The following is a 19924-nucleotide window of genomic DNA, read 5'->3' on the forward strand; positions in this document are numbered from 1 at the left end:
CATGGTTTATTCTCTTGGATTCAGTTTCCGTCGTACTTCCTTTTTCTGCGTGTTGATGGTCTCGAGCGTTTGGAAAAATAATCAGACAGATGTTACCCGAACCATTGATGTAGGCTGTTGCATTTCTATCAGTGTTTTCCTCCCCCTCCATCCACTGTGACTGGCTGGAGGAACATGTACAGCAATCTTTTAAACTTAGTGACTGGCACCAAAAGAAATAGTTACTTTTGTTTTCCAGGAATCTCCCCTATCTGAGTCAAGGGAGACATTAGAGATTTAATCAGAACAATTTCAGGTCCCCAAGGGACCAGTGATTGAGTGGGATTTTTACAGAAGTGTAGCAGCTCTTGCATGCTGCTATTGTTTAATTATTGTGGCAGTTCTTTTTTTAAGGACTAGAGGCATTTTTTCTGTTGTTTGTTCTGTTGTTCCCTGAAAGGGTATCGACATTCATGAGAGACCTTACAAGGGTTGCTACACATGACTCAATTTTTATTAGCACAGCTACAGCATTAGTAGATTCAGTGAGAAAATAGCAGCCCACATTCAGCATTCATAGGCAACAGTGCACTGTTTCCCTCTGTGAAGTTGTTTGCAATCCTGCCCAGTTAAAGCAGTTCAGTGGGAGATCAGTTTCATCATCAGATGCCATGTGACCTTAAAGTAGCCTATGAAAGTATGTCATGCATGTTTCTTCAAGTTTATTTTACTGATATATATTAGATGTGTTTCACAAGTGGTTGAAATTTATTGGTCAACTGTCAGTTTCCTGTCAGTAGTCTGTCTCCCAGTTGACAGATCACTAGCAATCAAGATCAGTTCAGCTATTTTGTTACCATTACTTTTGAATGATTTGACAACTTGGTGCAAAAAGCAGTATTGCCATGATGTCAAGTAATTTTGAAATTATTTCACTCAGCAAAATTTGTTTTGTAAGATGGTAGTGAACTCAGGTTTTTTTCCTCAACCACCTGTATTAAGTTGCATAATACTTAATTGGGATGGTCTCGTGTGTCCTCAAATCTTTCTCTTTTAGTTCTGATATATAATGCTTCATATAGTCATTTACATATCTTCACAATCCACATTGTTACCACAAAATTGTACACTTATGCCCATATATGTATTTGTTATGGATGTTCTTTGCTTGCAATGCATGCTGGGACCTCATGCTGTCATGGGTCACCATGTTGATTAACATGTGTTGTGTTGAGTTGTCGTGAGTGCATTCTACGGATTCTACATAGTGGCAGCAGTGGATGACCCTAAAAATGCCTGAAACAGAACCAGCTCCACAACAAGGATTGTCCTTGGGAGCAGAACAACACCAAACACATCCACAACCGAGTCAACTTCCACTCACAAACCACAAGCCACTTGTTCCCCTCCTTACAACAACTGAGTTGTCCAAGATGCCTCCTACAATATTGCGCTTCCATCTCCGAATGATGCGATACAACCCCAAAGTCTTACACGTTCCTGGTAAATGTCAGATTTCACTCATGTATTGTCACCTGCTCCAGCCAGTTCCCCGAATACATCTGACATACAGTTCATTGAAGAAGTTGAAGTCTTTGCTAGCTCCACAATGAACCATCTTCGTGCAACTGCTCAGCGCCTTCAAGAGGTCATATAAGCTCAGTGAAATGATGAAGTATGCATGCAAGTCAGAAGGTATTGCCAAGACAGTTGGCCAGTATACATGCCCCATCAACCCCTACTCAGGCCATATTGGGAGAGCAGAGCTCACTTAGCAGTCATTGACGATCTTCTCTTCTTTGATGAATGCATCGTAATTCCACAAGCTCTAAGATTAGAAGTACTAGACTGCATCTATCATGTTCACCTCGACATTAGCAAATGCAGCGCTGGAGCCAGAATGTCAGTTTGGTGGCTAGGGCTATCTGTAGCAATCAAATACATGGTCAAAGCATGCTTCACATGTGCAAACGAACTACCTGAACCCAAGGAGCCCTTGGTGTCGTCATCTTTTCCCAGTCACCCTTGGAAGACGATTAGCATTAATTTGTTTGAGTATGAGGGATGAGCATACCTTATCACTGTTGACTACTATTCCAGACAGATCGAGATCAAGCTTCTCACAACACAAATGGCAAAGAGTGTGACCACAGCTTCTAAGGTGCTATTCGCAACCCATGGTATACCAGACATAGTAATCTCAGACAATGGACCCTGTTTCAGTAGAGAAGTTTCTGTTTCAGAAGAGTTTGCTGCCAGTTATGGGTTTGTTCACACGACCAGTTCTCCCAGACACCCTTAGGCAAATGGAGAGGTTGAAAGGGCTGTAAGAACTGTAAAAGGACTGTTAAAGAAGAATGATGACCCCTACCTTGCACCTCTCACCTACAGATCTACTCCCCTACAAACCAGTCTCTCACCAAGTGAGCTACTTATGAAATGAAGACTCCGGACTCAGCTCCCTGTCTTTGCAAAGACATTGGCACCCAGAGACTTAACGGGAGAGCATGACGAAGTTGTGAAGAAAGAAAAAATCTACAGATCCAACTAAAGGCGAAGCTTTAACCAGCAACACCAAGCAAGGGCGCACTCAGTATCCTCACTTCTTTCTTGTCGAAACAGAGAAGGACACAGTATGACGTGACAGATCTGCTGTTGTCAAAGCAGAGTTACAGTCCCCTTCAAAGGCAGACAAGCCAGCCACTTTCACCCACACTGCAAGCTACCATGCTGGTCAAGACCCAGAAGAAATGACTGGCCCATCTCAGCGCCCGGGTACTATAACTGAAGCTCCAATGCAGCCTGTCTGCAGTCAAACAGCTCCATTACTATCTCAGCTCCCATAACGGAAGCTCTAATGCAGTCTGTCTGCAGTCAAACAGCTCCATTACCATCTCAGCTCCCGGGTACCATAACTGAAGCTTCAATGCAGTCTGTCTGCAGTCAAACAGCTCCATTACTATCTCAGCTCCCTGGTACCATAACTGAAGCTTCAATGCAGTCTGTCTGCAGTCAAACAGCTCCATTACTATCTCAGCTCCCATAACTGAAGCTCCAATGCAGTCTGTCTGCAGTCAAACAGCTCTGTTACTATCTCAGCTCCCAGGTACCATAACTGAAGCTCCAGTGCAGTCTGCCCGCAGTCAAACAGCTCCATTACTATCTCAGCTCCCGGGTACCATAACTGAAGCTCCAATGCAGTCTGTCTGCAGTCAAACAGCTCCATTACAAACACGTTCAGGGAGAGTGGACATCTAGACTAATATGTTTGACTTTATCAGGGTAGTCTAAGAAACAGTTATTGCATTTATGCACTTCAGAGACTGTGCTATGCACTATCAAATATTTGATAGCCAAACTGTTAAGTAGTAGTTAAGTTTACCATCAAATCAAGGCTTAAGGAGGGAACAATGCTTGCAGACGTGCAATTACCTTTATCTTTGTTAATCAGTTCACTCAATTGTACTAGGAAGGGAGGTGTACAGTTATGCCCATATATGTATTTGTCATGCAAATTCTTTGCAGTGCATGCTGGGATCTCATGCTTTCACGGGTCACCATGTTGATTAAACATGTGTTGTGTTGAGTTGTCCTGAGTTCATTCTACGGACTCTACAAAACTCACAACATGACCAATAATAATCAATAATCAATGTTTATTTGTACTCACTCTTGCTAAAGTAAAAATTACAATTTCAATGAAAATATTAAAAGTAAAAATTAGAGTACTTGCTGCCTGGAATAACCATAGGGGCTAGCAGAGCCAGGCAGCTAGTTAACATCAGCATTAAATGGAAATAAAATACAGGTCAGCAAGAAAACTTGAGCACAAATGCACACACAAAAAGAAGAAAAAAAAGAGGAAAAATGCTATTTCTATGCTATGAAGGAAGTCTAAAATAGTTTAGGATTTTTTCATTTTTTTTGACCAGCCACCAACTTGCTCGATAGCTGTGTTGGCAGAGCACCACACCTGTATCAAAAAGGTCATGGGTTTGAATCTTGTTCAAACTCAAATATTTTTCCAGGCTTTATTTTCTCAGCTGCCAAATTTGCTTAATACTTAATTGTATTGATCTCTTGTGTCTTACGTTTGGTTCTTTCTTTCACTGTTGAAATATAACATGTTTCATGTAATTATTCCAGGGTTGTCATTATGTTTTGAGTCACCTGTTGCATTAATCTCTACATCTGTAACAAAATTGTTTTTTGGGGGTTAGTTTTATGAATAATGGGCAAGTTTACCCTTAACACCAAGGGCCCATCAAGCTTACTCAGCCATAACATGTACAAGTGTTATGGGTTACATCCCTTTATTGCAGTCCTGTATTCACTTGCATTTCTTCACCATCTACAAGTACACTTATACTTTTACTAATGAATTGAGTTACACTTCTGTTTCCTTACCTTTCGATGAATTTTTCAAGTCTTTAAACTCACAACATGACCAGCTCCCAGGACTGCATTTGTATTATGAAGGTCATAAGTTTAAATGTGTAGTTCCAGAAATTATCCATACCTCCCCCACAGAAGGGATTTTTTCTAACACCTCCCCACCCCTCTGGAAATTCCAGTTAAGCTTTATACATTTCTTTAAATTTTTTGGTCTTCCAGAACCCCCCACCCCCCAGGAAATTCCAATCCCTTCTGTGGGCGGAGTATGGATATTTTCTGAAACTGCACAATCCCATCCAATTCTATTCTTTTTTCCATGCTTTAGTTTTGCAACTACTGAATTTCTGTACTTAACTACAACAATCTCTCATATCTTTAAACATGACCTGACTGTTCATAAACTGCATTTTCTTGGCAGGAGAGTAAAGGAAGTTCTTCAAAAGCGATTGAAGAACCACATCAAGAAAGAGAAATTAGTGCAAGCTAAACTGGCCGAGGAAAAGAGGATGAATGAAGTTCATTTTTACTGTGTTATAGATTTTCAGGCAACTTGTGAGGAAGATAATCCAAAGGACTACATTCATGAGATAATAGAGTTTCCTGCTGTACTCGTGGATGCGACTACTCTAGAAGTGGTAAGTGAATTGCTGAGGCGTTAGCTAAACTGTGCACTGTCAATTTAGCCGCACAATGACGGCTTGTCCCGAAAATTTGAAATGGGAAAAATAGTTGGAAGGATTTTATTCCTATATGTTTCCCTCGTGAGTGATTTATCACCTCAAAATACTACTAATAATAGCTTTGTATTTTGTAGCAATGTATGTGTTAGAAAATATGTATTAATACCCGGCCTGGTCAATCGATGACAATCGTTGATCGGAAATCCCAGCGATCAATCGATATCAATTGATGACAATTGTTTAAATGTTATCAATTGCTATCGGCCAATCGATGACCAATCAATAATCACAAGCTCATGTCCTCTAATTGCTATTGATTGCTATCGATTGCCATCAGTTGGCATCGCCTTTTTATTTACTTTTGCTCAATGTCCCGCTGATTTGTAATCGATCTTTGCGTTCCGCTCGCAGCTAATGATAACGTGTCTCGGGTGTCTGGCGACTTCTAGTCTTCTGCCGAAAAAACCAGGAAATAACCTTCTGTCAAGTTTTTTTTGAACATCTACTAGTCCCTTTTACAGTCAAAGGAGATGAGAGACACGAACGTGGGGAGTAGAAGTAACTGGCGTAGCGCTTATTGCGTTAGTAACTTCTTTGGCAAGTCCAGATACGATACGTATTTTGTATACCCACAGAAGAAATATGGAAGTCGATGAAATTGCTGGTTGATGACAATCGATGGGAATCAATAACAATCGATGATAATCGATGGCAATCGAAAAACACAAAATCTTTGTTCATCAATTGGTAATCGATTTCCGATATCAATCGATTAAATTGTTATCCATTGTTATCAGTTGCTATCGATTGTTATCGATTATCAGTTTCATGGATTGATCAGGCCGGGATTAATATGGGAAATGTATTTTGAAAATATACTAGCCAAATACAGTCAAACTCTCACTTCAAGAGTGATAATGGCTACAACAACGTTGTATAAATCTGTATTTTAGATGGACTAACAGTAATTGTATGTCTATTAATTAATGCCTAGTAATAATCATCGTCTGTCCATTTCATGCCATTCCAACTGGTCCAGTCATATGCCCTCTTTGGGCCTCTCTCCACGACAGATGAGCTGAAGCCAGCTCTTTCATTACAATACCTAATAGCAGAGCTCTGGCAAGCAGAGCACCAAAACTATAGGAAGAGAACCACATGCACGCCTAGGAATAGAAACCCATGAACGTCTTTTTTCATGGTCAACATGGATCATGATCACGGGTGCCCTACGACGACGAAAATGATGACCACCTCACGTAACATGGTGGCCATACTCCAGCTAATAGGTCAACCAAGTCACGAAGCCGGGGTTTACACTATACATCTTTTATATTGGTCATCTATGTTACGGTCAATTGACACCTGTCAAAGCAAGGTATTTGCTGACCAGTGTCACGTGACCATATTGCAGGCTCATGTTTAGAGCTCAACGAGATCGCATGTTTTTTGAAGTTGACCGCTGACCAAGTGTAGTTTTTCGATTGGATTGAAACAGAAGGCCAAACAATATAAACAGAAAACCACCACAAAGTTACAAACTCAAATCAAAATTCTTGCTTATCCTGGGTTAGTTTAATCAGACTTTAAACAACCCAGCCCAGGAGCTCCGCCTTTAGGCTTGGCTAAATCTATTTAACAAATAGATTCAATGTTGCCGTGCGTCTGTTCAGTAATAGATGACAGAAGACGTCAAAATGTGGTAAGAACATCAGTGACACACTCGGCTATCGCCTTGTGTGGCACTTTTTTGTTGTTACCACATTTTGGTGTCATCTGTGATCTATTACTGAACAGACGCACAGCAACACTGAATCTATTTGTTTTATATGATAACGAAACAAACTATACAGATAAAGCCTTTTTTTATTTCAAAATCTTTCAACATAACTCGAAAGCCGGCCTTTGCCCACTTTGGCGAACACAAAAAACACCATTTGACGTAATCTATTGTCTATACAAAATGAAGCAATTTCATTGGTTGCTGTGCGTAGCAAAGAACTGTGATTGGCCCGGGAAAATCACGCCACTGTCAAACTTGACTCGAGCATCGCTTCTCGTGGAATGAAACTTACAGCGAAAGCAGAACTGAACTGTGAAATCTACAAATCTTACAGAAAATGCTGGAAAAGCCAAGTCAGTTTTTGTCATGCGAGCAGCCCTGTGAGCCAAAAACCTTGGACGTTGTCTTGGAGTTGAAAAAATACGCTCAGAAAACTTGCGGTTGCAGACAATCTGGAGGCTATTCGATTCGAGTTTTGAATGAAAGGAGTGTTAGTGACGATGGAAATTTGTGTCCTCTGTGGTTGGTGATTCTCTAATCAGTTTGAAATAGTGTCGGAGACACCTTTTAGCTGCAATGCAGTTGGCCGTGAGCTGTAGTGAGCTATACTTTGCTTTCTACTGTGCCCTAAAACGGACTAGGGCATTTGCATCGCAAAGTAAGGTTATGTGTGAATTGTAACTGATTTCAAGAGGTGATGTTTTGATGTTTCATTCCTGACATCAATCTGTTTGTCAGCAGCTATTTTGAGACTGAAAAAAGTTGAATTTTTTAAATAAATTAATCTCATAAACATTTTGTTCATTGGGTTTGTTAAATTCGAGACAAAGCCATGGTTCTCGGCTTACCAAGACCAATTTTGTGCTTAGTTTAGTCTCGCTTGACTGTCGACTGAGACTGCTGGAGTATTTTTCCTGAGTCATTTTCTAAAAAAGAAAGGGCTTTATCTTTCTTCTTCTTGCTTCTCGTACCTGTTCAATGCCTCAACAACTTTTCTGTACCTTATCTTTTGCCCAGTCACGTAAAATATTATCTAAATTCTCAAAACTTTCCGCCACTTTAAAACACAGACGGAAAAACTTTGTAATAATGACGTCAATCATGCGTCTGTCCTCCAATAGATCATAGGCGAGAACCAATCAAAATGCAAGAATAACCTGGGTAATTATATAAATATTATTAGTATATATCTACTAGCGTTCTATCACGAATGCCATTTGCTGATTGGCTACACTACTTACTATTCTGTGAAAGGTAGTGAGTAGCAGTGTGCAGTTGTTATCAAAATGACGGCAGATTCTTTTTATTTTCAAAGTGTCTGTTAAGGGGATTTAGAAAAAGTTTCGAACGACTAGTAGATTTATACTAAAACAATTAGATTATTCGCTCTTGATTTCTATGCGTGATAGTTGACTCGGGCTGTGCCCTCATCAACTATCATGCAATAGAAATCTTGAGCTCATAATCTAATTGTTTAATAGACATGTAAAAAAATGGTTGCAGAGCATAGAACTACAGTTAGAGAAGTACCAAATACTCTGTGGAAGGAATTGGAGGACTGACTTAGAAAATCAGCTTGGTCAATGTCTTTTGAATTAACTGATACATGTTTCTAAGGGCTTTTCTGTGAAGCAATGACCTGTTCTGAAGTATGGGAGGCAAGGCAACCTCGTGGTAAACCTAGTTGTTGAACTCCAGATCGAGTGGTCTGAATTCAAGCCCTGGCCAGGGTCATTGTGTTGAGTCCTTGGGCAAGACACTTAACTCAAACAGTGCCTGACCTCACCCAGGTGTATAAATTGGTGCCAGCAAATTGAATGCTTACCCTGTTATGGACTAGCATTCCATCCAGGTGTAGTAGGAATACTCCTAGTTACATCCTTCTATGAAACTGGAGATAAGCACCGGCTGTTTAGTACATGTACCAGTTGGTAAGAGGAACTCTCCTAATCAGCAGATAATGTGTCTCTGTCGACACAATAGAATGAAGGGTTAGAGAGGTACGCTAATTCCCAATAAAGGCCTTGCACCTAAGGCAATGTTGCTTACGTTATTTGGAGATCACTCCTGCCATATGAAATCCCAGGTGGTCTAAAAATGGCCAATCCTGTGATTTAAATGTCCCTCATGTGGACAGTCGAAGTGGCTTTACACACCTTTTCATCCTCCAAGAAATCATCTATGCAATGGCACATGGTAACATCAACACTAACTGCTTACCATGTCTGAAAATAACTTGAGAGCTATTACCTTGAGAATACAGCCTACACGGGGGATTTACTCTCTTACCCTTTAGATATCATCCCTTGGTCTTGGTCAGTAAATTGCTGTTCAGAGATTTATATCCTTACACTGACACTTGAATACGTTCATTAGAGTTTCAAGTTGTTGCTTGACTGTTGATTGCAGTTGATTGGCTGTTGTTGCTCCATTGTTCAGAGATTTATTCCTTGTACTGATACTTGAATAGGTTCATTAGAGTTTCAACTTGTTGCTTGATTAGGTTACATTGCTTTTTATCCATCTAAATGTATAGTAGGCTAAGGGCTCCATGAGTAGGTTAAGAGTTACATATGTGACTTTTTTTCAAAAGAAGGGGGCTGGTGATTATTCATTCATTTCTGCACATAGCAGGCATTCTAATCTTCCTGATTTTATAGGATTTTTCAGAATTTATTTTCTCGATTTCTAAACAACTGTCTCTATTCCTGGAAAAGTACTTCTAATAGTAAAGCCTCTTACGCTCAGCTAGCTCACAGCTGTCTGGCAGTGCCTAATTCCGGTTTCAGTAGCATGAAGTGGCTAGAAGTTTTGCTACTCCCCCTGGATAGCTCGCTGCATGTAGTCTGTCACAGGGTTATCGTCAGCATTTTGTCAGGCTGCCCCAACAACTCACTGGTACCCATTTGTACACCTGGCTGGAAAGTAAGCCCTTTTTTCACCACTGGTACAGCTACTTACACAATTTACAACAGTAATCCACTACTAAAATCCGTTACATTACTAACAAAACTTGTTATACAGTGCGATTAAACTTACGCACTATTGTACTAACACTACTTAGAATACGATACGATTACAGACGCTACCTACAATACTACAACTTGCATAAACTTACTCTGCAACACAATACGATTACTTATTACATGCATACTTCATTGGCTTGTCCCCACGGGACAAACCAATACTTACTTGCGATACTAATACTTACACTGCTCAAAATATAATTTGATTAGTGATGCTACTAACAGATAATTATAAATATAAGTTAGCTCAATTTCCACCACTCTCTCGAGTCCAGTCTACGTTCTTCCCAGGCTCCTTTCCCCAACAGCAGCTGGTAATGAAGCTTAGATAGAGAGAGGCACTGTCAGAGTCAAGTGTCTTGCGTAAGAACACAACACAATGTCCCCAGCCAGGGCTCAAACCCAGGGCCAGTTGATCCAGAGTGCAGTGAACTAACCGTTAGGTCATTATGCCTCCCTCTGCAGTATAAGGCTAAAATTTATGGGCTCCAACCTTCTGTTGAACGCCTCTGGTCATATACTTATATTTCAGGTATCAGAGTTTCACGAGTACTGTAAACCACACTGTAAAACACAACTTTCAGAGTTTTGTCAAGAACTTACTGGAATTACACAGGTAAATTAAATGCTTATTTGAAAAAATAAACGCTATCATCAACTGAGAATGAAAAGAGCAAAGTTTAGGGTTGAAATCACCAGCAATCTGATTTTTTTTAATGGGTTTTTTTATGAGAACAGTCATTTGACATCACTGGAAAAAATTGAATCCTATAATCGACGTTGATTTCCCAGTATGAGTTATTTTAATGAGTAATTTTAAGTTAGGGGGAAGACAGAGCAGGAACCCAGGAGAAAACGAATGGGTGGGAATCCGAGGGAAACGGTCTTTGTGAGATGATGTGAAGCAGAAAATCATGTAAAATGTTGCATAAAAGCAAAGAAGAAAGTGTCGGGAGCTTCCAGTGAATAAGATGGGAACTGGGGTAACGGGTGTGGGAAGATCAGATCCGCCCCCTTATCGCCCCCTATCTCCCCTGCCTATTTTCAAGGTGGCATTCACCCATTGTAATAATAAAATCTTCATGTCATCCAGGGTATCTATCTTGCAGTGTGGTGCTCTTTCACGGAGGCCTGAATATTTATCTCCACACGGGACACTGATCCCGGTAGTATGCAGGAGGCGTGTCAAGAGCGCCGGACCGGTATCTGGGAGGTCTGGGTTTGAACTTTGTCGAGGGCTCAGATTTTTTTCTTTGTTCCACGCTCGCGAAATAATGAACTTTACATCTTTCACAAAAAACTGACTGTTCAGCTCCCCTGTAAATGAATCTCTCTTTCAGGGCTTTTGTGGTAAGTAAATTACAAGAAGTTATTGGCACTACAAAACCATTCTGTTTTTTTTCTTTCTGTCTGAAAGGAAACTGTAGACAATGCTGCTGCTTTTCCAGAAGTCCTTTCCAAGTTTGAGCAGTGGCTTACAGATCACAAACTTGGATCAGAATATAAATTTGGTGTTGTCACGGATGGGTAAGCCAGCATTTGACTCATATCAATATCTAAATCCGCTTGGAAATCTGAAACTTCATGCTACCAAACAGCTGTTCCAAAGCCTGAATTTCAACCTCGCCTCCAGTCGGCTTCTTACTAGTCACGATGCAAATTAGCTGATGAGCACATCGGGAGTTTTTGTTCAAGTTTGGTGATGACAACTAGAGATTGAAATGCATTAACACAGGACATAAGACGCTGCGAAACAGAACACTCTTCTTGGTCACTAAGACTCCACCTGTTGAATAGTTTTTCAAATTTGTCGTTTGTAATCTGATAGAGACTAGTTCGTATTTTGTGATCGTCCGGGTGAGGGTAGTTCTGTTGTGGGTGTCACCAACAACAGTTCTTTTCAGAACTACCCTCACCCGGACGATCACAAAATACGAACTACTGATACTCCTGGGTTCAAACCATTTACTCTGATAGAGACTACCGGGATATTAAGCCTGCGTACAAACTAAAGGAACAAAGAAAAAGTAAACATTTGCACGCAGTCTTAATAACGGACTTTAAACTGCCAGTGCACATTATTGAATCCCTCTTTTATCTCTCCTTTGGTTGTAGCCATTGGGATATGGGCCGTTGTTTCTCGAGACAGTGCCGATTATGTTCCATTTTCGTCCCCAAGTTTGCCAGGAAATGGATAAATCTGAGAAAACTGTACATAAACTTTTACAAAGTGCCAAAAGGAACGCTCGAGGATATGGTGAAGAATCTTGGAATGAGATTCGAAGGAAGGCCGCACAGTGGAATAGATGATGCGAGAAACATTGCACGTATTTTACAAACGATGGTCCAAGATGGCTGCGAAATCAAGTTTAATCACGATGAGCGCCTCTTGGATAAAACCTAACTGTATTCAAACAACAACGTCTTCGTCAAACTATTTAGCAGTATGACTCTGGTCAGTTGGAGCTTTTTAGTCTTGCTTCCGTTCGTTTCTTTTAATAGCAGGTCGTTCGTTTAATGTGAACAAAATGTTAGCAAAGACCGTGCGAGTTTGTTCATTTATTGCACAATTACATTACGAACACGAGATTTCTATCGCGTGATAGTTGGCAAGGGCGCCGCCTGAGTCAACTGTCACGCATAGAAAAAGCATACTAGCGGTCACCATTTTGTTAACAAGCGTACACTGCTAAGCTACTTACTATCTACAACAGAATAGATAGTGAGTAGCGTAGCCAATCAGAGAACGGCATACGCGATAGAGCGCTAGTAGATTTATAGTAAACAGGTGATAGTTAATGAGGCCGAAAGTCGAATCAACTATCGCCTCAAAGAAATTGGTACCATCGTTGTAACTTATTATTACTAAGTTTATGAACTAGCATTAACAAAAAAGAGAACATAATGAGGCTAGGAGCCAGCGCCAAGCGATGAAGGGTTGGGTAGTAATGTACAACCTGTAGATAGAGTGTAAAGGAAAGAAATGAACTCCGCAGTTGCGAAGTTAAAGCCTAAAAGAATTTCGTCAACGGAATATCAACTCATGATCTCACTGTGTTTATTCTTGTTTGATGGGAGTATTGAGTAGTATTCTCCGTTCTTTTTCCAGTTTCGTTTCATTTTTTCTTGAACAAGTAGACTTTCCGCCATCTTAATTTCGCCCAGCAGAGAACCGCTGGACGACACGGCGTCGCACAAAACCTGAAATGTAAATAAGGTGTTGTTAGTATCTTTCGTGATAGTGGTAATCAAATTCAGCTCTGATACGTGGAGTGATGGCGCGAGTCTGCTCGCTGAAATCAACCCTACTGTTAGGCGTAGTTTCTGCTGTTGTGACTTCGTATTGTTGCTGTGAAGAATTCCAGTCTCCTAAATTTCACAGAAACAATTTGTCAGAATCTGGAAACAAGTTACTTTCTTTCCAAACGAACACCTTGAGATCTGAAGGAGACAGGTTAAACAGTGCTGGTGAGTGAGTGATAGATTTCTCAAATCTCTTCAGCTTTTAAAGCCATTCACTGTAGTAGAGTGCCATAAACGCAGTATAATTCAACTGAGAATTCTATTCATGGATATAAGACTTAAGATAATTTCATACACGTTTGATAACAACACGTTTGGCTTATTTTCTTTCAAAAACGAAAACTGAATGGGTGATAATGTCTTATTGCAATTGCTGTGCAGTGCTTTTCTTCATCGTCCAGATGGATTTTACTGTATGACTTTTACAACTTTTTTATTACTTTATCTCTAGAAATCAGATTGTGTGCATGAATTCCTTTAACCCGCATTTCTAATATTGTTTTAATTCGGCGTAGATATTTCATAAGGTATCAGTAGAGCTTCAGGTCTTTTCTCTGACGTAGTTTTTCGGTTTCTTGCGGAAGTCGTGTTCATCGGGAATGTTTTAAACTTTTTTTTTTCCTTTTTCAAGCTAAGAGTTTTTTCATCTGATAGGATTTCTCTGCAGGAAACAAACCTTACCCGGGGATTGCTATCTGACAAGGGTGTTATCAAAACCTGTCGTTAGCAAATTTCTTTCTGGGAGTCTGATAACAAGCCCTGAACTTATGTTAGCCCAAACGCATTTTGGTGGATTTTTTTCGGGAAGGCTTATCATCATGGGGCGCTTATCATTGAAATAAATTTTGTATCTGAAACATTTTTTGGTTCATACAAAGCAGAATGAAGCTAAAGCTCTACAAACGAACATAATGATATGAAATCCGAGTCTTACAGTCCATAAGTAAACCTTACGGGTATCTGAGGCATACTCTAAAATCAAAGGTAGAACAAGGTGAACAATAAGGGGCTTATAATCGGAAAGAAAGTTATATCTTTCTTTAAGAGCGTTATTATAAGCCCACGTTTTGTGTGGAGGGGGCGGGGGCTTATTTTCGGAAGGAGTTCTGCGTATTAGTTTTGAATGGGCGTATTTCTATAGGACTTATTTTTCTTGAGGGTGGGAGGTGGAATTTAACAGTACACCCCAAGGTTTTTTTCTACTTCCCTAGAATCTTGTTTGTTTGCCTCTAACATATCTTTTTCGTCACGTTCGATTGAGCATGAAAAAGAACGCTGTATTCGAGGACGTTATCTTAACCGAAAAACTTCGCTGGTCTGTCTTTATTTTACAGCCGTACGAACGAAACTCACACCTTTGAGCTACGGTGGTTCATTGGGCTGTTTACACGGTATTCCGATACCAAACAGGACATTAGACACTTCATTCACACCCCAACAAGAAAGAACTGTTCTCATGGAGATATTCAACCAAACAGCTGGTCATAATTGGCACGACAACACATACTGGGGAAATTACTCAGTATCTCACTGCACCTGGTATGGAATCACATGTGATCGTACCTTACGCTACGTCATCAGCATCTCTCTTACAAACAACAACTTAGATGGGACTCTTCCACCAAGCCTGTGGAAGTTACGTAATTTGCTGGGCTTGTGTATTAAGGGCAACAAAGGGTTGTCAGGCCATCTCAGTAACATCTTGTCTGCCAATATGACTACCTTACTACGCGTGGAACTTGCCTTTAACAGTTTGTCTAAAGAAATTCCTGGTAAAATTTTGGCCGGTATGAAGTTGCTGGTGAAACTGCAACTTTGCTGTCAAAAAGGAAGCGGTCTTGATGGAGAAATACCAGAGGAAATCGGAAACTTGACGGAGCTACAAGTTCTTAGTCTTGGGGGAAACCTGGGGTTGCATGGTTTAATTCCGAAGAGCATTGCAAAATTGAAAAAACTCTACTTTTTTGATCTTGAAACTGCTGAGTACTTCAGCGGTTTTGAAAACTTATTCAACCTGTCATCTTTACGTTACATGCATCTTTCTCTCGCTGGACTAAGTGGAACTTTACCCGACGAGTTTGGATTGTACTTTCCCGAAATGATCGAGTGTCTTTTGCCAGGAAATAATTTCTCTGGAAACATTCCTTCAACGTTGGGCAACATGACAAACTTGCTGCGTTTAAACCTGGCAAGAAACCGTTTTTCAGGAAAAATCCCAAAAAGCGCTGGTTCAATCCGCAAGCTTCAAGTTGTCGACTTAAGTGGGAATCAGTTGTCATCGTTCGAGGAAGAAATTTCGTTTCAATCAATTAAAGTACTCCTTCTTGCTAACAATAAACAGCTCACTTGGTCTTTGGATGACCTCTTAGAAGCGATGGAACCGGCCAAAGAATCCTTGCACATTCTTAACATCCGCGACTGCAATATTTCTGGCACGATCCCTGCCAAGCTTTGGGACTTCATAAAGTTGGTATCTATAGATCTGCGACATAATATGTTGAGTGGAAAGCTTCCGTTGATGGGGTCGTCCGAAGTGTTGTATTTCCTACACGACATCGATGTGTCCATGAACAACCTTTCCGGGCGAATTCCTGAACATTTTGTAGATTTACCTTCTCTGGAAGTTCTAAATGTCTCAAAGAATCCTCACATGCATGGATCTGACAAGGCACGTGTAACGTTGCCTGATTACATGACGGTTGATTTTACGACTTTTAGCCACAGAAATCCTTCTGATAAGTTCAAGTGTCCCAATGCTCGTCTCATCTATAACAACGGACTTGTGGTTTTAGATCCTAGTTATTATCATTACCGTCTGTGCATTTGCGATGTTGGATACTATGGCTCAGGTAACACTTGCTTACCTTGCATGCCAGGTGCAGTGTGCAAGGATCAAATGCTTCCTGTTCAGAATATGGTCATCAAAGCGGGATACTGGCCGTCATCACGTGATCAGAACGTGACTCATCTTGTTGACTGTTCACGGGCTTTGGGCACAAGTCCCTTAGTAAACACGTCTTGTAACCCAACGGGCGCTTGTGACTGCGGCATTGGACGGGTCATGGAGAAAGGAAAGATGAATGCCAGAACATCCACCGTTTGTAATAAGTCATGTCTTTGCCGTACAGGTAGCAAAGAACGGTTTTGTTCACTCTGTGAAGATGGCTATTACAAACAAGGGATCCTTTGCTATGCCTGCCCCAAAACTGAAGCCAGCGTCTACATCTTGGCTGCACTTACTGTCGTCACTATGGTGCTGTTAATTCTTGCGTTTTTCCTGTACGAAAGAAAGCGCTTTCTTGCTGTAGTACTTGTCTTCTCAGAAATAATTTTGTTAGCGGTGTTAGCCATGCTCCACATCATTCCAGGCTGGCTGCTTGAACTCAACACAATAGCTCTCTTTGTTGGTTTAGCTGAAAGAGGTAAAGCCGCGCGAGGAATCCTTAAGATCAGCGTGTTTTATTTCCAAACTCTGGACGCTTTAATTTCCAACTATGATATCTGGCCAAAAGAAGTTCTTGAAACTCAACGCTATATCAGCAACGTGTTTAACTTGCATTTCTCAGGTTTGGCGTGTGTGATTCCTAGCTTGTTTACACCACTCGGCGAGCTTGTGTCCCTTATTCTTTTCCCTGTCGTTTGTATCTTGGGTATTTGGTTGTACTATGGTCTTGGACACCTCTTGTTTGCTGTTCTTAGACTTGACAATTCGCAAGAAAGGCGATTTCGATTACGGAATACCTGTCTACAACTGTCCATCGTGTCTCTTAACCTCACCTATTTTCCCATTGTCAAGAAAACAGCTTCTGTCTTGGCTCGCTGCGGAGAAGACAACGATTATCATTACCTAAGAGAGGCACCATGGATTGAGTGCAAAGGTCATATTTACACCACACTACAAGTGTTAGGCTGGCTTGCAATGGTACTTTATGTGACTGGGGTCCCGTTTGGAGTGTTCTTACCTCTCCTGCGAAAAAATAATGTTGTAAAAAGAGACGAGCTGCCTCCACAAGAACAAGAAACTTTGAATAGTTGGCTAGGTTCTATCTACCTACCATACAAGAAAGAATTCTGTTCCTATTTCGAAATATTACTTCTGGTAAGGCGCATGCTAATTGCATTCTCTCTTTCCCTTATCACACGCACTTCGTCATTTCAGACGATTGCAGTTTGCTTTGTATTGTTGCTTTCCCTGTGCTTCCAGCTTCTCTTCAGGCCGTTTAATGATTCTTACCGAAAGATTCCTTTGGAAAACACAATGGAAGCCTTGGTTCTTTTGACCTTGCATTTCTCTTTTGTGAACATCAGATACGCAGTTCAGAAACCGGAATCTTCTGCGCCTATCGTTTGGATGCTGGTGACAGTGAATTTATTTCTCCTTTGCGGAATGGCTCTCTCGATAATTTTACTCCTTGGCAGGGGACATGTCGTAAAGATGCCTGTTGTGGCAAATGAAAAGGTGGTAAATGACGAAATCGCACCAGTCTATCAAAGAGATTCCCCTTTGTCACTGCTGATTAGGAATGGACCCGAAGAACAATATGGGACGTTTAATATTTCACAAATTTAAACTATGTACAATGGAGTAATCAGAAATGGTGACATGCTTACGTATTCTGATGCAGAAAGGAGAAGCGAGGTCGAGTGTTTATGTAAACCCGATGCACCAGCGAGGTTTTATTTACATAAGTATTTTCGTATTCTTCAAAATTTTCTCCAGCGTTTGCATTCTTTAGGTTGCAAAGCATGTTTGATATAAGCGGTATGCATCGTACGGTTAGTGAAGGCGGTCGAATATCTTTCCTTCACTCCCGTTTAGTCACCGGAGTTTTACCCTATAAAACTGACCATATTATTGAATCTAACGTTTTTTTTTATATATAATCATTATAAATCATAATAACAAGTTGCGGATCTCAAATGTGTTCCCTCCGTTGATGTTTCTGTATTTAGGGACTGTGCAATAATTACCTGGAGGCGGCGGGGGCGGGGGGTTGGAAAATTAGAGGGGGGCATAGGAGAAAATGACAACAAGAGAGAGAGGGGGTGGTTAGATGTAAAATTTAATACATACAGGGAGGGGGCATTGCTTTTTCATTCTTTTTTGCAAACTGGAAAAGTAGTGGAAGGGTTATTAGAGCTCAGATATAAATACTAACATTGTGATAAAACTGACAAATTTATCAACTCTAAGGTGTTCTGATCTATGAACTGTTGTTTTCCTATCTATCATGCAATAGGAAAGGAATGCCTCTGTTATATATGTTAAAACAGTGCGACTTTATTGGCACTAGGATTTAATAAAACAGGAACTTGAAACTTTAATTAAAAGTTGCAAAAGTAGCACTATAATGTTACTCAATGAAAAAGAAAGATGCCAATGCATAGCATACATGGCATCATAATTTAGCAGAATGAAAAACCCAACTGTTGAAATTTTAATAGCAATACAAATTTAAAGTATGATAAATAAAAGACAGAATGATTAAATTGAGCTTCACTGAAACAGTCCAGAGTAAGTTCATAACCAAGCTCAGAGTCCAGTGATTCTGATGACTCTTCAAATGAAGAGTCATTTGAAGTGATGTTTGTAATGGAGGAAGAACTCCAATAAGTAAACTAGGTATGAGGGAATCAATGGGAGGAGACTTTTTCAAGGTGGGGTTAGCCTTAATATTATCATTATTTGGGGAGCTTGAAATCAATTTTTGCTTAATGAGAGGGGGGTATGACTTAGTTTTGGGGCATATTTCACCCATTTCCCAGCTTCCCCCCCCCCCCCCCCCCTTCAGGTAATTATTGCACAGTCCCTTATAACGATGAGGAGAAGATGATTGGCATTTAAATATCAAAGTTTTTAGGTAAAGCGTCGCCATTTTAGGTGGTTTCGATTGATGTGTACGAAAGTCTTGTGCATTATTATTTTCGTGCACATAAAATGTCTGAAACCTTCCGCATTTAGAACCAACGTCAAGTTAAGCAACAGGTAACCGATGCTGGCTTTAAATATTGCTCGAACCATAGTTAACGGAGGGGAATGGTTATGAAACCCGACAAAGTCCCTTGTTGTGCTTTTGTTCACATTTTCAGCCTTGACCGTGCACAAAACACAATAACTGTTTACTACTGACTGAGAAACAAACCAATAGAAAAAGAGAAATATGCTTAACATCAAAGTTTTATATTGATGATTCGTGGGAAAACTCTCCCCTGGGATGCAAAAAATACGTAACGTCTTAACATGCTAAAACGCAATGACGCTTTTCATATATTTCTCATCTACTTGTAATCGTCACGTTCGTTCAATACTCATTACACACTTAAGTTGTGCCTTTTTCTTATTTTCCAGTGTTTGGATGCTCGGGGTCATTTTGTGTATATCATTTTAATGTGGCTTTATAAGGAGATGGAGGATAGCCATCATGCAAAAATAAACAAATACAATGTCTTCAGTAGAAAGAAAAAACAATGTGACAACTTTTGGAATCGGTTGCTAGACATTTTTAGCTTGGGCAGTTTGTTTTCCCATTACACATGACATTGTCGAGTACCATCACATGGTCTAGAGGGGACTGGTTATGACGCCCGGCAAACATCAAAGGAGCAAGATTTATGTTGGAAGGTCCACGACCGTGCACAATCTTTTGTGTTGCGCTCATACACTATGCATGAATTACGTAACCAACACGTTTCTATTGGTTAGTTCCTCAGTACGGAGTAATCAGCTATTGTGTTTTGGGCACGGTCAAGGCCACAAA

The 19924-nt window shown here is 40.4% G+C and overlaps 2 protein-coding genes across 2 annotated transcripts in view; both read left to right on the top strand.

Annotated features, from left to right (window-relative positions):
• Positions 1-12903, top strand: part of LOC110050204 (3'-5' exoribonuclease 1-like) — a 13732-nt gene extending 829 nt beyond the window's left edge. The window contains exons 2-5 of the mRNA XM_089291857.1: positions 4793-5009; positions 10396-10479; positions 11281-11390; positions 11979-12903. Of these exons, the coding sequence (XP_089147983.1) occupies positions 4793-5009; positions 10396-10479; positions 11281-11390; positions 11979-12267 (700 nt within the window). The 3' untranslated portion in view covers positions 12268-12903. The remainder of the gene's footprint in view (positions 1-4792; positions 5010-10395; positions 10480-11280; positions 11391-11978) is intronic.
• A 134-nt stretch (positions 12904-13037) lies between these two features.
• On the top strand, positions 13038-18656 carry LOC110049771 (putative leucine-rich repeat-containing protein DDB_G0281931). The gene is made up of 2 exons (XM_089291863.1): positions 13038-13331; positions 14501-18656. Exons 1-2 carry the CDS (start codon positions 13139-13141, stop codon positions 17734-17736), a joined length of 3429 nt encoding a protein of 1142 aa, XP_089147989.1. The 5' UTR covers positions 13038-13138; the 3' UTR covers positions 17737-18656.
• The last annotated feature ends 1268 nt before the right edge of the window (positions 18657-19924 follow it).

This window comes from Orbicella faveolata, unplaced genomic scaffold (assembly GCF_042242905.1).
Source record: "Orbicella faveolata isolate gen_17 unplaced genomic scaffold, um_ofav_v1 contig_1, whole genome shotgun sequence".
Lineage (NCBI taxonomy): Eukaryota > Metazoa > Cnidaria > Anthozoa > Scleractinia > Merulinidae > Orbicella > Orbicella faveolata.

What these genes read in the sequence shown, in the direction of transcription:
- LOC110049771 (XM_089291863.1), top strand. Translation starts at nt 13,139, where the DNA reads ATGGCGCGAGTCTGCTCGCTGAAATCAACCCTACTGTTAGGCGTAGTT. An exon ending in AGACAGGTTAAACAGTGCTG is followed by an intron (nt 13,332 to 14,500) that starts GTGAGTGAGTGA and finishes TTTATTTTACAG; the next exon opens with CCGTACGAACGAAACTCACA.